At 40.6% G+C, this 20,466-nt stretch overlaps 2 protein-coding genes across 9 annotated transcripts in view; both read right to left on the reverse strand.

Moving 5' to 3' along the window:
* The window catches only part of smn1 (survival of motor neuron 1, telomeric), a 206,146-nt gene that overhangs the window by 54,775 nt on the left and 130,905 nt on the right, over positions 1-20,466 (reverse strand). The window lies entirely within an intron of this gene.
* Positions 2,197-20,466, reverse strand: part of rtkna (rhotekin a) — a 130,531-nt gene continuing 112,261 nt past the window's right edge. For 4 of the 8 annotated variants that reach the window (XM_063017997.1, XM_063018002.1, XM_063017999.1 and 1 more), the window contains exons 4-12: positions 16,118-16,171; positions 14,512-14,629; positions 12,839-13,063; positions 11,637-11,734; positions 10,198-10,304; positions 9,946-10,074; positions 8,004-8,166; positions 6,594-6,698; positions 2,197-5,031 (exon numbers count right to left, since the gene is read on the reverse strand). In XM_063017997.1, coding sequence (XP_062874067.1) covers positions 4,433-5,031; positions 6,594-6,698; positions 8,004-8,166; positions 9,946-10,074; positions 10,198-10,304; positions 11,637-11,734; positions 12,839-13,063; positions 14,512-14,629; positions 16,118-16,171 — 1,598 coding nt within the window. In that variant the 3' untranslated portion in view covers positions 2,197-4,432. Of the gene's footprint in view, positions 5,032-6,060; positions 6,168-6,593; positions 6,699-8,003; positions 8,167-9,945; positions 10,075-10,197; positions 10,305-11,636; positions 11,735-12,838; positions 13,064-14,511; positions 14,630-16,117; positions 16,172-20,466 lie in introns of those variants that run through there. The other 4 variants (XM_063017998.1, XM_063018000.1, XM_063018004.1 and 1 more) reach the window with 3 other exon arrangements.

Here is a 20,466-nt window from a genome sequence, read left to right on the forward strand (position 1 = left end):
TAGATAGATAGATAGATAGATAGATAGATAGATAGATAGATAGATAGATAGATAGATAGATAGATAGATAGATAGATAGACAGACATACAGTAGTTCAAAAAAAATAGCAGTGACTTTAAAAAAGTGAATAAAGCACAAAATCATTATAATAACTTTTATTTCCATAAATGCAAATGCACTGAAAATACTACACTTTCAATTCTAAATCAAAACATTAACAAAATTTAGCCAGTTTGTGTTAATCCTTTACAGAAAGTTAAGAAAAATGAATATTAGGCTGTTCAAAAAAATAGCAGTGCCAGCATTTTTCTTTAAAAACTCAAAAAATGTATCTATAACATGAAAAAATGTTTGAGGTTTTACTTTACTTTAAATTACTGAACTAATATTCAGTGGCATGACAATTGTTTCCGAGATCTGTGTTGCATGGAGTCGACCAACTTCTGGCTCCTCTGAACAGGTATTCCAGTCCAGGATGATTAGACGACATTCCACAGTTCTTCTGCAATTTTGGGTTTTGCCTCAAAAAAACGTGTTTCAGATTTCAGCCCACAAGTTCTCTCTGGGATTGAGGTCAGGGGATTGGGCTGGCCACTCTATTACCTCAATCTTGTTTGTAACCAAGATGTTTTGGGTCATTGTCATGTTGAAACACCCATTTTAAGGACATTTCTTCTTCGACATAAGGCAACATGATCTCCTCAAGTATTCTGATATATTTAATCTGATCCATGATTCCTCGTATGTGATAAATAGGCGTAACACCATGGTATGAAAAACATCCACATATCATCATTTTGTACCACCGTGCTTTACTACCTTCACAGTGTACTGTGGCTTGAATTCAGTGATCGGGGGTCGTCTGACATACTGTCTATGGCCACTAGACCCAAAAAGAACAATTTTGCTTTCACCAGTCCACAAAATGTTGAGCCATTTCTCTTTGGACCAGTTAATGTGTTCCTTGGCAAATTTGAACCCATTCAGGACACGTCTTTTTCTTAACAACGGGACTTTGCAGGAGTTCTAGCTGGTAAATTGGCTTCACTTAATCATCTTCTGTACTCACTGCTAACTTCAGATGTTCCTTGATCTTTCTGGTGGTGATCATTGGCTGAGCCTTTGCCATTCTGGCTATTCTTTGATCCATTCGAACAGTAGTTCCACGCTTCCTTCTGCGTCTTTCAGGTTTTGGTTGTCACAAGGCATTTTAGCTGAGCAGCCTATAATTTGCTGCACTTCTCTGTATGTTTTTTCCCTCTACAATCAACTTTTTAATAAAAGTACACTGTTCATCAGAACAATGTCTGGAACAACTCATGTTCCCCAGTATTTCAGAAGACAATGTGCTATGACCAACCTGTGCAACATTTGCCACCCTCCTACCTTAAATAAGGGCCAAAATTGACACACGTTCTTCTGCAGAATGAATGACTTCACCAATTAAACACCTCACTGCTATTATTTTGAACAACCCCCTTTTAATCAATGCTTCAATTACTCAGAATGAGCGGCATGCATGTCCTAATTGTTGGGTTTGTTTTGTTTTCATTACTCTACTACACTTTCAAGTCAATTTTTTGCTATGTAGAAATATCACTTCTACTAAAAACAGTGATTTATCAGGTTAATGGTGTTGGACTGCTATTATTTTGAACACTACTGTATAGTTAGACAGACAGACAGTTAGTTAGTTAGTTAGTTAGTAGATAGATAGATAGATAGATAGATAGATAGATAGATAGATAGATAGATAGATAGATAGATAGATAGATAGATAGATAGATAGATAGATAGATAGATAGTTTCAAGTGACCTGCCAACAACTTCGCAATTAATACTATTTGTATTTTTCCAAGCCCCAAACAAAACCCTGTCCCGTTTGCTCAAACTAATTGAGACCCACTGGTGTAAATACTATATTTTGGTCATTCTGTCATACTAGCAAAATCACATTCCTAAATCATTCCTTTATTGAGCACTTTATCACGATCAGGGTTGTGGCAGATCTGCATCCTGTTCTGTGAACACTAGCTACAATACAGAAATACATGTTGGACAGAACTTCAGGCTTTTGACCGGTGCTACACACACTTACCCACTCTTACAACCATGAGATAATCTTGTGTAGCTACACCTGTACCTGTAGCAAAAGTAATTGCAAGGCAAGTGGATGAGCAAACAAACAGACTCGATTATTGAGGGTTGTTTTTAATCATTTGAAAAATTGTTATTCTACGGTACATGCTAAATTAGATACTTTCTAAATATAACGTGCATGCAGACAGCCTGCTGACAGAACACACTTCATTTCTATATTACCATTCTATGTTATGTATTAGGACTGTTACTGTATCTTAATATAGCTGCTTTTATAACAAAAATGAAAATGGTATAATACAGTTTTAACAAAGGCAACAAACATGTTAATTTACAAAACTTTACAACAGGTAACTTTGCCTGAATGAATTTACAGATTAAAGAACAAGTCGGCTCATAATTAGCAAAGACAAGCGTTATTACACAATAGTCCCGCCTCAGTTTGTAATACAGTGTCATTTTTAATATATTTTAAAATGGAGTAGCTAAACCTGACATGCTAATATTTACTGTAAACAGTAAACACCAAAAATGTAGAAACAGTACAATACATTTTAACTAATCATGATTTTCATATTACTGTTATTGTACATTATTGTTTCTGTACTGCAGCTGTTACTGTATTACTGTATCAAAAGACTGCAAGCATTTAAGCCTTTATGATGAGAACAGCAAATCAGATACAGGTGGGTTTCCACACCTTTTTACCAACAAAAACCATCAGGTAAAACTGAAAGCAGATATACTGGATTCACTAGATCAGCCACTGTTCTGTGCATTTGTCATCTAACCATTGATCATATTTTCAATGATTTCTTCAAGATGGATTAAAACACGTGTAGGCAAATAGAAATATTAATCTACACCATTCTCTTATCTACCTTCATTTTAGGTAGTGATCTATTCATTTTTCACATAGAATATCTCTTTGTAATTAGCTTTTATCTTAAAATGTTTGATTAATAAGTAGCTAGACAAAACTCAGTAAACAAAACTAGTCAAATTTCCAAGATTCTTAAAATGTTGGTGTGGCTAAAAGCTCAGAATTTTTTTTTAAATGCAGGCTTTAAATGTTAATTAAATAAATAAGTAAATGGATTCTCAACCACTTATGTGTGCCCAGGCCCTCTTGCAAAAATGGTCTTATTCATTTATTGTTCACGTGCAAACACTACTTCAGAATCATGGTCTGAACAATAGATCTAATTAGATTTTTTAATTTTAAATTTACATTGTAAAAAAATAATAACAACAATTAAAACTCAATGTATAATTAAAACTGAACAAAAAAAGGGTAATGATTCTGTTTAATTTTGAAATATTAAATATAAGGGCGGCACGGTGGCTTAGTGGGTAGCACTGTCGCCTCACAGCAAGAAGGTTCTGGGTTTGCATGTTCTCCCGTGTCTGCGTGGGTTTCCTCCGGGCGCTCTGGTTTCCTCCCACAGTCCAAAAACATGCAGTCTGGTTATAAGTGAATGGGTGTGTGTGTGTGTCTGCCCTGCGATGGGCTGGCGTCCCGTCCGGGTAAAATATTGCTGTGTGCCTTGCGCCCATTGAGAGGCTGGGATGGGCTGCAGATTATGACTACAGGCATATGTAACAACAATATTTATATATTTCACCCGACTTCTTGTTGTCTTTAAGACTGTATTACACAGGTGCATCTTAACATCACACCTTTGATGCTTTGCTCGCAGAGAATCAGTTAACTTAAAGGACATCAGTAGTAGTAGTTCAGTAACAGATATCGGCCAATACTTAGAGCTTTAATAATTCTGTATTAGACAAAAAGAACATTTACTTTGAGACATTCCTTTCAGTTTTACTTTACGTACAGGGAAACCTTTTCTGGTTCTTGTTTAAATTTGTGCTGATACGCTACAGCTGTGGCAGATAGTGCTAATGGTAGGTTGATTAAGAAAATTATTACATTTTTCGCAAGTAGCCAGCAAGGTTTCGAGAAACTGTAAATCTTCTAGTTAAGACTGACAAAGAACTCACAGATGATCCCATTTGAAATACTGCACTCTCCAGTTTGAAGTCATGAATCACTGGATTTTGGATAAATCCACTGCATGTACTCTGAGTGGTGTATAAATAACACTCTATCTTCAAAGTTCTGACCTAACAGAGCCGAAATCTCCCATAAGCTTTAGTCTGTCCATCACCATTCTTGAAGTGAGTCTAAATAAAACAGGCAGGGCTGTAACATCCATGTTTATATGCAATTTTAATGGGTTACTTGGGAAAAGCTTGTCTTTCTTTGTGGGCGAAGTGAGCATGTTAGAATTTCTTCCCCGCATTCTGAGTTCCCTCAACCCAAAGAACCTAAACATGACTCTGCAGCCAGTTTCTAGGGTCCAGCTTGGCTCGAAGGTTTCTCAGGCTGCGCCGAGCTCCGGACGGTCGCGAAAAGCCCAGATCCGATTCCTGGCTGTTGCTGCCTTCACTCGAACTGTTGCTGGAGGTGGAAGTGGAGCTGGAGCAAGAAAGAGGCGGAGCCTGCTGACGCAGTAAGCCTGCAGATGGAGGCTGGCACGAGCACTGAAGACCTCCGTAGCTTCTTCCCCTCAGGGTGGACAACTTGGCATCCAGAGAAAGTGTGCGAGGGCGAAAACGGCTGGAGGGGGAGGCAGGGTATTGAGGGGAGCAGAGCCTGGAGCTGCAGGGACTGGAGCTGTCCGATGCGAGGCTAGCCTCGGAAGACTGCAGACCGTGAGCTCGTCGAGAGCAGGGGCTGGGGGAGTGGGCAAAGTGGGGAGAATGGTGAGAGTGACGTGGAGGGCGATGGTGAAGGTTTTGGGGGCTCCCAGGAGGCTCCTCCTTAAATAAGGACATCCAGTGAGGTGGAGACTGGAGCTCAAACTCCTCGATGCGCCTTGTCAGGATGTCAGTGACAGCACTGATGTCATCGCTTGTGTCAATAACTGTAGAATAGAAAGGAATGGTAAGCTTGTTTATTGTTACAAGTTTTAAAAAGGTGAAATTTGCACTTTTAAACAGTTTGGTACAAAAAAATCTAATTTTACGGAACAAATAGCAAACAAATGTCTTCATTTATTGGGATCCTGAGTAAACAGCTCATAATTGCATAAGCAGTCTTAACAGAATAAGCATATGGTTAGTAGGTGTGTTAAAGGTGATTTACTAAGGATATTACATATGTGACTACACATTTTGTTTTGTACATTTAATGTAATTTTAGAATTTTGGCTCTAGTGGTTACAAAGTTCATGAAAGCAGAAAATCATGTGATCAAAGCCTATAAATCAGTTTGGTGTTAGGTTGTACATTTTACACACACCTTAGATCAGGGGTGGGGAACCTTTTACCCACTGAGGGCCAGATTATTAATTACATATCTGGTCACGGGCCACAGACTACAATGACGCAGCATACAGCCAAATAATACAGGCTTTATAAATACATGATGCTGATATTTAGGTATGTAGTGTTTATATATGATCTCAGACTTACCTTATCATAATTTCAATGTGACGGTTGTGAATGTTTGGTCCTGACCAGCTGTGGAATATCTGGGGGCAATGACGCAACTGGTATGTGGCAACATAACTCGTATTTGTTATGTCTGTTGTCTCGTCTAAAGTTTCATTAATTGCATGAAGCCCAGACAATAATATCTAGGAAACACATGGCGGGCCACATTTGATTGAGCGGGGGGCCGTATACGGCCCACGGGCCGGAGGTTCCCCACCCCTGCCTTAGATAATGAGTGCCAAAGTGTGCTTTAACCCCAATTTTACTTAAAGCCACAAGTATTTAACAAAGTAGCCCTCTTCGGTTTTTTTTAGAATCAATGACTAGACAGTGTGAGAATTTTAGTCTGCCTACAACCTAAAACCAGATGGAAACTGTACTGAGCGAAGCGGCAGATCCATTACAGCTGGTTAATGGTTGGCAAAGTTGCCCTGTCTGAAACACCCTTGCTGGTTACTTCACCTGTCACTGTAATAGGAGGAGAGCAGTGCACGGATCTCAGCAGAAACAGCGTTATCCTGCAGCAGCAAGCCCTCACAGGACGGAGGGGCAGAGAGAGGGGGAGCTAAGATGAGGGTCGAATCACCACATGGGGCAAAACATAAGGGGGTATAGTATGGTGAAACAAAATAGAATGTATATGAGTAATAAAGTATTAACAGAAAGAACGGGTTTGTTTTAAATCAGTCAAAAAATCAGGGGAAAGTAAATAAAGCATTACAAAACCAAGAAAATGAAAGATAAAAGGACAGAGAACAAGCAAGGACAAAGGTGGGAAAGGAAGAAAGAGACAGAAGTACATAAAGACAAAGTCAGTGTGGCAGAAATAGAAAAATATTTTTACACAAAAAGACTCAGTTTAGTACAGAGTGAAGTTCTAAGAGGAAGTGAATACATGGGCATTATGCCTAAAACCCTATAAACACTGGCTTGGTTTAACACAAGGTGTGTGTTAGTGTTCTTTTTCACTTTTAGTTTTTGCCTCACTTACCCATCTCATGGTAGAGAGAGCCCTGTTTAGGTGTGACCATTGCAGGCCTGCGTGGTGAAGGCTGGTCTATCTTCATCAGATCGTCACAGCACTGCTTCCACTGGCCTGTAGATGGAGACGAATGCTTAGTGCATCAATAACTAAACACAATTTCAGACAACTTTTACATATAAATATATTTTCTAGTCTGATTGTCTACATACAGGCATGATTGGCTATATCTGAAAGGTCACCGCGACCCTTACCAGGATAAAGAGGTGGTACATGAAATCACATCAAATGTTAATACAGTATTAAATGAGTTTGTATGTAGTGCCTCAGACAGGGAAAACCTAAAGGTGAAAAACATGTCAAATTTGTTTAGTCTTGTTGATATTAATGTATTCAATTGTTGTATTCACATTAAACAGATGACATGCTGTAGTGCACTAGAGTTAGGATACAATGAGATCTGAGATACAATCTCAGACTAAAGCAACCCCTTAAGCACATTTCATAAATGAGTTACGCAATATTACATCCTTGATTTTAAATACATAACTGATATGTTGTATTAGTAAATGCATAACATACATTCAATGGCATGCATTTATTCAGGCCTTTTGCACAAAACATTATAGAAATTGGAGCAAATGTAAGGAAATAAGTTTGAAACCCAATAATCGTCTATTTTTAATATGTACTTTTGCATTTCAATAGGTACATATTATTATTCGATTCATGAGTACCTAATCGTGCAGTGTGAATCTTTGCTTCAGGTAAGACAAGTGTAATTAACTCGTTCATTACTTAATGTAACAATAAAAATAGGCAGCTTAAATGTGCAGGGTGTTTGCAGATGTCACCCATTTAAATTTTGTGCATTGTAAGATTTTTCAATGCCACATCAAATGTAATTTATCAACTGTTATTAAATTATCAACAACTGCCATAATGAATACTGTGATAATGTCCCATATACATGTTTCCCTTGCTTTAATCAGTCTTAATACTGGATCTGTACAAGCGGTGGGTAGCCATTGTTCTTAATCCTATTTACCTCAGTTACTGGTGTAAAAGTTAGTTCAAAACCACATGTTTAATGATCCACACCTGAATGCTGTCATGCAAATACATGTCTGAATTAAATAAATAAAGCATCCATTTATTTCTTCATTTTCTGTATCTGCTGGATTATTAAGTTTTGTATTTACTTTATGACCCATTTCTGTACATGTATGTACTGTACATTCTTGTATTAAATATATAAATTTTTAGTAATACATTTGTTTTCAGAATCAACTTCATCCTGGTCAGGGTTGAGGTGGGTCTGGAAGCCATCTAGGAAAACAACTAGAGCATTTATCACAGTGTCCCACATCCCCTTCACTCACCCACTCAGTCACTTACACAGCAATTTACTTCACTTACTCATATCAAAGAACTGCTGCCAGAAAGCTTCCATCCAGCGCTGTGTTTCCTCCCGACTGTCCATCACCAGTGTGTGTGTTACCTCATCTCCTCCATACTGGTTACTGATGCAGATACTCTGAGCTTTGCTTTGAGGTTCTTTTTCTGCTCGTATCCGTGTCTCCTAAGACACAAGCACATTCACAATTAAACATGTGGCTCTTTTTAAGTCTGCAAGTTTGAAAATAGCTCAACATCTGGCATGTAAACAGTTTAATTATAACCTGTAAAAAATACTTTAAAAGTCTGGTTTGGGTTCAACTTATGCGCTGTTACTACAGTAAAAAATCTCATTACATTTCAAAAGACAGAATTCAATACTTTAAGAGGACCTTAAATAAATACTTTCAAGAAAACTATGTTTGTACTGTAACTGGTACTGATGATAAGCAACAGGTTAAATCCCCCCCTTCCCCCAGACTGGTCCCGTTATGGGTCGCCACAGCAGCTCATTTGTCTGCATATTTGATTTGGCATAGTTTTACACTGGGTGCCCACTCGTATTCATTGAGGCTGATACAGTATGTTTCTCCCCATTGGCTAGGTAGGTCAACATGTATTTGTGAGCCCAGCCTTAAATTTGAAACCCCTGAACTCATGCACATGAGTGGGGTCTGAGGAGTTCCATTCTTTTCTTTTCAAGCACCACTGTTTACTAATGCCTAGTTTACACTACACGATTTCTGCCCTGATTTTCGCTCGGCGACTGGTCGGCGATTGATTTTCCGGGTCGGGAGCAACTCAGAGTTCAAAACTCGGCGATCAAAACTCGGCTCTCAGTCGCTAAGTGTGAACTATCCAACAACTCGACCTGACCGGCTCGCTGAGCGCTCGGCGACTGGATTGAGTTTTCTAGCACGCCAGATATCTGATCTCAGACGGGCAACTGGGAATGAGTGACATGTCGAACAGCCAATGAGAACACAGGATACAGCCTGAGGGGAAATGCAGGAGAGGACAGGTTACAGGGGCTTAATTAATATAGTTTATATCAGGATACACTGACACACACGTTTTACAGTATTTCTGATTTGATCGTCCTCTACAAAACATAATACCCACGCTGCATTGCAAAACTTACTACAGAACAAGCCATATACTGTTCGTGTTGCCAAATCCACTCAGATTCATTTATTTTTCCTCCTTGATATTACGCTGCACATCAGCGCACAAACCCTTTGATCTCTCGCTACTTGTTGACGTAAATTTTTTTGGACGTGGTGTCATTAAACTTCTCGTCACTTCTCACGTGTGTTTTTGTAAAAAAAAAAAAAAAAAAAGAAAGAAAGAAAAAAAAGGGAGACCAGAGAAGCTCGCCTGCGATTCCAGTTGGTGATAGATGGTGTAGTGTGAAACCCCCTATCGCCGATCAGTCGTGTAGTGTGAAATATACACCGACTGAAAGACTCCCGAGTGCAGGAGATTCAGTCGTGTAGTGTGAACTGTACAGCGACCTGACGACTTGGAAAGTCGTGTAGTGTGAACTTGGCATAAGTATCCACTTTATGCAGAAGTCACAAAGACCATGTTTATTGTATGATGGTCTACAGTGCTTTACTGTTCAAAAAGTCAAATTTACAAAATCATTTTACGACATGACTGAACACCAAGATCAGTAAATACCAGTAGATGTAAGCAGAACATTACATACATGCTTGACACCCAGCTGTGTGGTGGGAAAAAATTCCAAATCACTAAGACAATATTTCTGTGAATGTACATATGACTCAAAGGAAGATACTTCTCAGATTTATGACTACACGCTCTGTTTAGACCGTTGACACATCAGGATCAGTCATCACAAACGCTCTGTCTAGCCGAGGAATACAATGACATAATACATTTCCACTTATGTCTGATCCATTTAGTCACACAAAAACAAAAACCTTGTTCGACTTCTTACTTTGTTAATGCCGATTGTTAATAAGGGCTCTACGTTGGCCTCCATGTCCTCTTGCCCGTGGTAACAGAAGAGGTTTGTTCCTTTTAGGACACCATAGACCTTCGTCCATCCTTGAGGATCGCCACCAAGCTAAACACAGTAGACAGTGTGAAACAGATGAGTATGTAAACAGTGTCCAGTTGCTTTGGCAATACTATACCATACACAGTCTTGTTAATAAAGCTCATTGTTTGTACAGTATGTATGCTTTACCTTGACCCTGAGGCAGCCGCTTATCATCTGTTGTGTCATACACTGAGGCTGAGCTACCAGACGACAACATGCACTGCCATAAAGTGGCAACCAGTATGAACACTCTTCTGTAGGAAAAGAAAATATAGAGTACATGTAGTATACTGAATAGTATCTGTGCAGCAGAGGAAGCTATGCAACAGCTGTTGCGCAAGATCTTATCATATCTCGACTAACCTATCACTGAAATTACATTTAAACAGACATAATAAGCACTTTGTTCTAACTGTAACAGTAGAGGTCTGTGCATGACTGCTAAGTCCAGCACCCACCCACTCTAACAGGACCTTCTCCTACGCCTGCACTCCTACGTTCTGATGCCATTCTGCATTTCTGAGTCCCACACAAACGCAGTTCATACATTTACATGTGACTAATCTGTTATGTAAACATGATAGCTGAGCCATGGTTCAGTACCAGATGCTGGAGGGATGAGTAGATAAAAAAGGAACCCAAAGTAATGGTAGCATTCAAGTTCATATGAAAAATAAAATCCCTGCATGTGGTACATCTGGCCCATTTCCTCCACCTTACATTCCCCGGCACTGACAGTTAGTGAGTCAAAGCAAACTTAGATTCCTCAAGCATACATTAATTTATCATTTAGTCACTTTTACTAACCACTTTTTTCTTTGGCCAGGGTCCAGCCACCCCCAGGGATACTGGGCGCTAGGCAGTAATGCTTGGATGAAGGCCGCCAATCCAACACAGCAACACACTTTAGACATTCATTTACTTACTAACATCTAGGGGAAGTTTAGAGAAGCCAAGAACAAAGCATCTAAAGAAAACCCACGCAGGCACAAAAAATGTGCAAAACTCCATATTGGGAGTGACTGTAGGGTATAAACTCAGATCCCGGATCAATGATGTTCTGCATTTACATTGACATTTTCAGCATTTATCAGACGCTTTTATCCAAAGCGACTTACACAATGAGCTGAACATGATGAGCAATTGAGGGTTAAGGGCCTTGCTCAGGGACCCAACAGTGGCAACTTGGTGGTGGCGGGGCTTGAACCGGCAACCTTCCGTTTACTAGTCCAGTACCTTAACCACTGAGCTATCCCTGGCCCAGCATCTGCAGCATCTAAACTACCAGCTCTGTCGCCACAAACATGTAAATATTTTATCCATCGTTATGGTTTATGAGACACAGTGCACATGAATGTACTGTATATGCATCCAGCAGAAATATTTTTGTTCATTACTTATTTCCTCCTTAGCAATTTTTTTTTACTCAGAACAATGCTTTGGGAGAGCTAATGTGATATTACGTGGTGATTTGTAATTAAGTTCAGTTTTTTAATCTCTATTAGCTTAGAGGTTAAATAAATGGAGAAAGCTTTGAAGTGAAGAGGAATAAAAAGAATAACAGTCGATCTTATAAAGTGGCTTACCATTCCCAGTAATGGTGAGGTCATGTGTGCGAAAGCTGTCCTGGACGTGAGAGAGTGTGAGAGTGGTATGAGCCAGTAGGTGGTACTTGGGTCCTCTGCTGACACACACATATATAAAGATGGTTAAAAAAAATCTTAAGTACATTTCAGTAATGCTGCGTTTCTGAACTTGTGGGTGCTTACAGTAAGTATTCCGTCGCATACGTTATTAAACAACACATGGACATGTTTCCGACTCAATGGCTGGGTACAAACCTGACTTTTTCAGCCAATCAGTGTTTATTGTTGGATTTCTAGATGATATTGTTACTTTAACTCATAGATTAAGAGTACAAAGACAAAGCCTGCTGCTCAAAATAACTTATTATGGTCATCTATACTCTCTAATATAATATTCTTTATATACACTTAGCAGGCAGAAGTTATTGTCACAAGCTGATTTGGTGTTTTGCATAAATTACACTGTCTTATCTTCTATTTCATTTTATTTCATATTCTTGTTTCACCACTGCATTATTCTGGTCAAGGTCATGGTGGATGCGTGTTCTTCTGAATCACTGGGTGCAATGCAGAAACAAACTCCGGACAGGCAATCCATCACAGGGCCTTGGCCATCTTACGCCCGCCACCTTCCAACACACAGCCAATCATGTCAGTATGTAGAAGCCTGACTGGCCTAAGGAATCCAAACCTGAATCCTAGCAGTAGCAGGCTGCACCACCCGAGTGCGTCAGACCCCTAATGAACCTTCCTGTCAGTACAACTGGTCCAATAGTTGAAGTTTTTGGAACCATAAATCACAAACTGTCCTGCAACGGGTGTGCCATATAACTAAGCATAGCTCGTGCATCATGATAGGTGGCTGCTTCTTTGCCAGGACTTCATGCATCATTAAAGAAAAAATGAATGGAGTGATGCACTGGAGACAGACTAGAGAATTTCATTTCATCTGACAAAAATAAAATAAATCTGCATGCTTTACCTAAACACAAAAACATAAAGCTAAAAATCCCTTTTGTTAATATTGTTAATATAAGTACAAGATCGATTCCTTTTTGTCCAACATCATCGTAAGCCCTCACAATTGCTTAAAGAGCAGAAATGTACCCAGACACACACCAAATTCTCGTGGAAAGTCTCCCCAGAAGAGAAAGGCTGTTACAGCCACAAAGGGGTGTGTGTGTGTAGGTGTGTTTACTTACGGAACAGGTGGTACAGGCAGCAGCAGTTGTGAGTTGCCTCCATTGCTAATGGGGCTAATGGCTCCGGGCTCTAGTGCTGACCGCATCTTCTTCCCAGATGAGCGGCCCAGTGAAGAGCTTAGCTTGCTGGCCAGTTTGCGTGGTGTGTTGCCTGCCGAGTAATCGTCCTCTGTACAACAGCTGTACAGCTCCAGTCTGAGTTCAAAGCTTGGGCTAGCTTCATTACTGCAAACAACACAATGCACAAGGGGAGGTTTTAGCATCACACCTTCACTGGGATTATTATTCTTAAACATTAAGATTACACTTTAGCTAAGATAATACATTTTCTGTAAAACAACCCTTGTGTAAATTAAACATTCAAACCTATTAAATATAAATGACTATTTAATGAAAGCCCTGTAAGTGTACATGACAAAGGTCAACTACAGTGCCGCTAGAAAGTTTGTAAAAGTTTGCATTGTTTAAGGTCAAAGCAAAATTTATGCTGTAATACAGAAAAAGGGTAAAGGGTTCACAAACTTTCTTGCATTGCATAACCCCTATAGTGATCCCACTGCAATCAAATGCCATAAACAAACAAGAAAAATTCCAGATGACCTGTATATACACTGATCAGGCATAACATTAAAACCACCTCCTTGTTTCTACACTCACTGTCCATTTTATCAGCTCCACTTACCATATAGAAGCACTTTGTAGTTCTACAATTACTGACTGTAGTCCATCTGATTCTCTGCATGCTTTGTAAGCCCCCTTTTATGCTGTTCTCAGAGCAGGTATTATTTAGGTGGTGGAACATTCTCAGCACTGCAGTGACACTGACATGGTGGTGGTGTGTTAGTGTGTGTTGTGCTGGTACGAGTGGATAAGACACAGCAATGCAATAGTCCACCAACCAAAAACATCCAACCAACAGCGCCCTATGACCACTGATGAAGGTCTAGAAGATGACCAATTCAAACAGCAGCAATAGATGAGCGATCATCTCTGACTTTACATCTACAAGGTGGACCAACTAGGTAGGAGTGTCTAATAGAGTGGACAGTGAGTGGACACGGTATTTAAAAACTCCAGCAGCGCTGCTGTGTCTGATCCACTCATACCAGCACAACACACACTAACACACCACCACCATGTCAGTGTCAGTGCAGTGCTGAGAATGATCCACTACCTAAGTAATACCTGCTCTGTAGTGGTCCTGACCATTGAAGAACAGGGTAAAAGCAGGCTAAAAAAAGTATGCAGGGAAACAGATGGACTACAGTCAGTAATTGTAGAACTACAAAGTGCTTCTATATGGTAAGTGCAGCTGATAAAATGGACAGTGAGTGTAGAAACAAGGAGGTGGTTTTAATGTTATGGCTGATCAGTGTATGTTGCAGTCGCATCCAAAAATATGTCGATGCAAACTATAAGAGTTGCACAGACCCATGTGTTGAACTGAAATCAGATTTACTTTAATGAAGGACCAGCAGTCTGGAATGTTTAACCCTGTAATAAGTCATAACCAACCATACACACCGTTTACTAAAAGTATAGTTTAAATTTTGATCTATGCCACACATACAGTGTTCAGTTTGAAGAACAATACATTAACACTCATACAAAGAAGCTCAGAGTTAACATGCCATCACACCAGGTCCATCATGCTGTAATAAACACACACTTACAAGACTATGGTGTTGTCAAAGCAGATGTCTGTAAGGGTTCTGTCCACCATCACCATATCTGTGTCGCAGATTTCCCCTCCTAACTGCAGCAGACAGAATACAGCACAGCGGTGCAGATCTAAAAGAGCAAGAGAATGGATTTAATATGAAGTTAATGGAGCAAACAGCTGTATAGGGATATTGCATTTTTCTGGAATGCATTCAGCAGAGGATAATACCTGGTTTCATTTATGTTCATTAGGAATTATTAGAACATGACAATTCATTAGCCAACCTAATCTACTTATTAATTGGACAAGACCACCACTGAGCAGATATTATTAGCAGTGGAACAGCAATGGGAGTGTGTGTGTGGTACAAAATTTGTATCAGCTTGGACACTGGGGTAGGAAAGGATCAGATTCTTAGCACTCCTGAAACTATTTAAAATACAGTACAGGTTTTTTTTGTAATAAGCTTAAATACAGTACAATTTGTTAAATTAAAAGAAAATGGCTTTGGCCTTTTAATATTTTACAAAAAAAGATTGCATTCCTGGATGTGAATCAGCTGTTTTTAAATACTAAATAGCGTGTACTGTAAAGTTTATTAATATTAACGTGACTGTACACAGGAAAAAAAGTGAGGCAGGTAACACCATTACTACTGTAAAATGTGGTGTTGGTAGCATCACCGTATGGTAATGCTTTCATTCAATGTGGTCAGAAATGATCAGTAATTAAAATGTGCTATGTAAAAGTTTCCAGAAAGTGTAAATTGGGAGGAAACCTTTGGCACAGCAGCACTGGCATTGTTTAAAAAGAATATTGGATCCTTCAGTCTATCTATTCTATTTCCTCGGCTGCTCCCGTTAGGGGACACCGGCGGATCGTGATCCGCATTATTGATTTGGCACAGTTTTTACGCCGGATGCCCTTCCTGACACGACCCTCCCTATTTATCCGGGCTTGGGACCGGCACTACAATGCACTGGTTTATGCATCCTAGCGGCTAGGTACCCATAGGACAATTCAGTGTCTCCAATTAGCCTGGCTTCATGTTTTTGGACTGTTGGAGGAAACCGGAGCATCCGGAGGAAACCCACGCAGACACGGGGAGAACATGCAAACTCTGCACAGAAAGGACCCGGACCGGCCCGCCTGGGGATCGAACCCAGGACCTTCTTGCTGTGAGGCGACAGTGCTACCCACTTAGCCACCGTGCCGCCCCTAAGCATGATGTTAATGAGGTGCTTGTATAGCACAGGGATCTATTATGCTAGCCCACCACCAGTGAGATTCAGTCTCGTATCTCAGCTGTACCGTTGGCAAGCTGTGCATCTGCACAGGCGAGATTTGCTATGTCTGGGATGCGGGGTGGCCGAAGCCTGGCGATGGACTGTCCAGAGTATTCCTGCCTTAGGCCCAAATTTCCCAGAGAAGCCAAGATTCTGACCATGATAAAGTGGTTGATGAAAATGAAATGAAGTATAAGCTGATTATTTTAGTAGACAATCAATAATTACAGAAGACACATTTTAAACTTGTATTTGTGAGTCAAACCAGTGACTCAAATACTGACAATATAAGCATTAGATCCGAGTGTAATTTGCTGCACTGATTCTTACCTCCTTTGTTTTTGAAGTACTCTGTGTCTTTCCACATCAAAGGAATTCGAAGATCTGTGATGCAAACACATCAAGAATAAAACATCAGACAAAGTCATGTGACCCACTCACACAGGTTAAAGGTGAATGTTCACACATACAGTACACAGTCACTAAGGTGGACAGGTGCTTTCTGTCAGGCAGTGTGGATCAGGATTAATATTCTACTCCTCCACCTTCACACTGTGTCTCTTATCTCACAGCAGCAGGTAGTCTCTGCCAGGCTACTGGAGTGGGCAAAAATGTGAGAGCCTCAGCAGTGCATCGCCTCACTCAGCCGCCCACTGCAACAAAGCTGCAGTCGTTATTCCAGGCCACCTATTTAGCCTCAACCAGGCTCATTTGGGAACATTGATGCTAATTGTTAATGATTAAGAGTTAACGTGATGAGGAATAATTAAGGCAATAATGACTGCAGTATATAAGCAATTAAGACCTCGTGTGTTTAATATGTATTGTACATTAGGGGTGCATCTTGAGGGGGATAAAAAACAGTACAAAACCTTATCTTCATACAACACATGGACAAAAGTATTTGGACACCACTTCTAATCTGTGGGTTGGCTCCAAAGCTAAAAGGTACATAAAATCAAGCATTCAGCCATGGAATCTAAACCCTGGTAGTAGAGTCATACTAAGAGTTCAGCAATGTTTTAGCAACCTTAAACCTGGCACTATCACCCCTCCTAAATCAGTTTGTCAGATTTCTAGCTCATACAAATGAGCTGCCGAGTGCTTAAGCATATAGCATGTAAAATTGATCCATCCAGCCCTGCAATGGATTGGTGCCCTTTTCAGGGTGTGTTCATGCCTTGAGCCTACGGATTCCAGATGAAGCAGGACCCACTGCGACCCTGACCAGGTTAAAGCGGTTAATAAAAATGAAAAATGGGGAAAAAATGTATCCAAGCACTGATTTAATATAACCTTGGGTTTAAATCTCAGTGGTGCAATTGACCGCCTTGGCGTCTACACAGACTTAAATGGCTTTGTCTGGGGGATGTATGAAGCCCAGTGATGGACTGGCGCCCTGTCCAGCCTTGCACCCAGTGTTTCCGGGTGAACCAGCCCCACCGCAAACCTGACCAGGATGAGGAAGTTGATGAAAATAAATTGAATGAAATTGAATCTATCCAGGGGCGGCACTGTGGCTTGGTGGGTAGCACTGTCGCCTCGCAGCAAGAAGGTCCTGGGTTCGATCCCCAGGTGGAGTTGTCCGGGTCCTTTCTGTGCGGAGTTTGCATGTTCTCCCTGTGTCTGTGTGCGTTTTCTCCGAGAGCTCCGGTTTTCTCCCACAGTCCAAAAACATGCAGTCAGGTTAACTGGAGACACAGAATTGCCCTATATGTGAATGTGTGTGTGTGTGTGTGTGTGTGTGTGTGTGTGTGTGTGTGTCTGCCCTGCGATGGACTGGCGCCCCGTCCAGGGTGTTACTGTGTGCCTTGCGCCCATTGAAAGATTGGGACCCTAGTTGGATAAGCACTTAAGAAAGTGAGTAAGTGAATCTATCCAGGGTCAAAAACTGTCTTTTGGAAACTGTGTAAATGCACCGAGCCTAACATGACCCACATTGCCACAATTAAACTCAAGAGCAGCCGATGTGCAGATGCTGCCAGATGTTGCCAGTGTTTAATTTCACCCCAACATGTAAGTAACTATGTTCTAAATGTCTGTGTGTGTGTGTGTTTTCGTGTTATCCAGTCTGTCAGCAGGGAAAAGAATTCTGAACTTCCAGCTTTTTAAAACTTTTATAATTACCCCCTACACTTTAGAGGTACGCCCGAGGCAATGTTTCAGTAGACTCCAACACACACTAGCTAATTCATCATATCTCACAGACAAACCGTGGCTAGCAGCCAGCATCTACAGGTTGCAACAGTTTTAGCCAGTATGAGGGAAAATATTATAGGGGTAGTATTAGTGTGTGTGTGTGTGTGTGTGTGTGTGTGTGTGTGTGTGTAGTGGGGGTTTGGTTTGGGTGGGTGAGATGGTAGAGTGGGAGGTGGCGTCATAAAAAACAAACCCAGCAGTCTACAAGCCTAATACATAAATCAGCAGGGTGTCTTTTAGCACAATAGCGCCTGAAGAGTGGTCAGGAATGTGCCATTCAACACACACACACAAAGGTAGAGCTATCTTTTACATTTCCATTTATAGTGCCATCTTGGTGGTGGGGGGGCTTCTAATAAATAGTTCAGCACCCTAACTGCTGGTAATTGATCAATGATAATACAATTAATAATTTTATTTCTTCTGTTATAACAAATTTGGACCATTTTGTTATCAGCAAAAAACATCTATTCGATTTAGTTACAATTAATCCATAACATTTATTTCGTTAGTAACTTCTAAATAGATAGACAGATAGTTAAATTCGAAAAGAGCACAAACATAGCCAAGATTGGAGGTAACCTGAGTTTTCCATATATTGCATTACTACAGAGCAGTTATTAATGATGGGGATGGATTGAGTGTAAGTAAACAAATGGAATGAAATTATATAAACAAATGGAATGAAATTATATAAACAAATGGAATGAAATTAAAAGTGCAGGAAGGTGCAGTTCCAAGTATACAGTATATGGTACCAATCAAATATAGATTAAATATAAAGTCATAAGTGACGAGTATTGCACACTGAATTGGGCCAAAATAGCTACATCATGTGTATGTACAGTGTATCACAAAAGTGAGTACACCCCTCACATTTCTGCAGATATTTAAGTATATCTTTTCATGGGACAACACTGACAAAATGACACTTTGACACAATGAAAAGTAGTCTGTGTGCAGCTTATATAACAGTGTAAATTTATTCTTCCCTCAAAATAACTCAATATACAGCCATTAATGTCTAAACCACCGGCAACAAAAGTGAGTACACCCCTTAGTGAAAGTTCCTGAAGTGTCAATATTTTGTGTGGCCACCATTATTTCCCAGAACTGCCTTAACTCTCCTGGGCATGGAGTTTACCAGAGCTTCACAGGTTGCCACTGGAATGCTTTTCCACTCCTCCATGACGACATCACGGAGCTGGCGGATATTCGAGACTTTGCGCTCCTCCACCTTCCGCTTGAGGATGCCCCAAAGATGTTCTATTGGGTTTAGGTCTGGAGACATGCTTGGCCAGTCCATCACCTTTACCCTCAGCCTCTTCAATAAAGCAGTGGTCGTCTTAGAGGTGTGTTTGGGGTCATTATCATGCTGGAACACTGCCCTGCGACCCAGTTTCCGGAGGGAGGGGATCATGCTCTGCTTCAGTATTTCACAGTACATATTGGAGTTCATGTGTCCCTCAATGAAATGTAACTCCCCAACACCTGCTGCACTCATGCAGCCCCAGAACATGGCATTCCCACCACCATGCTTGACTGTAGGCATGACACACTTATCTTTGTACTCCTCACCTGATTGCTGCCACACATGCTTGAGACCATCTGAACCAAACAAATTAATCTTGGTCTCATCAGACCATAGGACATGGTTCCAGTAATCCATGTCCTTTGTTGACATGTCTTCAGCAAACTGTTTGCGGGCTTTCTTGTGTAGAGACTTCAGAAGAGGCTTCCTCCTGGGGTGACAGCCATGCAGACCAATTTGATGTAGTGTGCGGCGTATGGTCTGAGCACTGACAGGCTGACCCCCCACCTTTTCAATCTCTGCAGCAATGCTGACAGCACTCCTGCGCCTATCTTTCAAAGACAGCAGTTGGATGTGACGCTGAGCACGTGCACTCAGCTTCTTTGGACGACCAACGCGAGGTCTGTTCTGAGTGGACCCTGCTCTTTTAAAACGCTGGATGATCTTGGCCACTGTGCTGCAGCCCAGTTTCAGGGTGTTGGCAATCTTCTTGTAGCCTTGGCCATCTTCATGTAGCGCAACAATTCGTCTTTTAAGATCCTCAGAGAGTTCTTTGCCATGAGGTGCCATGTTGGAACTTTCAGTGACCAGTATGAGAGAGTGTGAGAGCTGTACTACTAAATTGAACACACCTGCTCCCTATGCACACCTGAGACCTAGTAACACTAACAAATCACATGACATTTTGGAGGGAAAATGACAAGCAGTGCTCAATTTGGACATTTAGGGGTGTAGTCTCTTAGGGGTGTACTCACTTTTGTTGCCGGTGGTTTAGACATTAATGGCTGTATATTGAGTTATTTTGAGGGAAGAATAAATTTACACTGTTATATAAGCTGCACACAGACTACTTTTCCTTGTGTCAAAGTGTCATTTTGTCAGTGTTGTCCCATGAAAAGATATACTTAAATATCTGCAGAAATGTGAGGGGTGTACTAACTTTTGTGAT

This window comes from Trichomycterus rosablanca, chromosome 21 (genome assembly GCF_030014385.1).
Source record: "Trichomycterus rosablanca isolate fTriRos1 chromosome 21, fTriRos1.hap1, whole genome shotgun sequence".
In the NCBI taxonomy this organism is placed as follows: domain Eukaryota; kingdom Metazoa; phylum Chordata; class Actinopteri; order Siluriformes; family Trichomycteridae; genus Trichomycterus; species Trichomycterus rosablanca.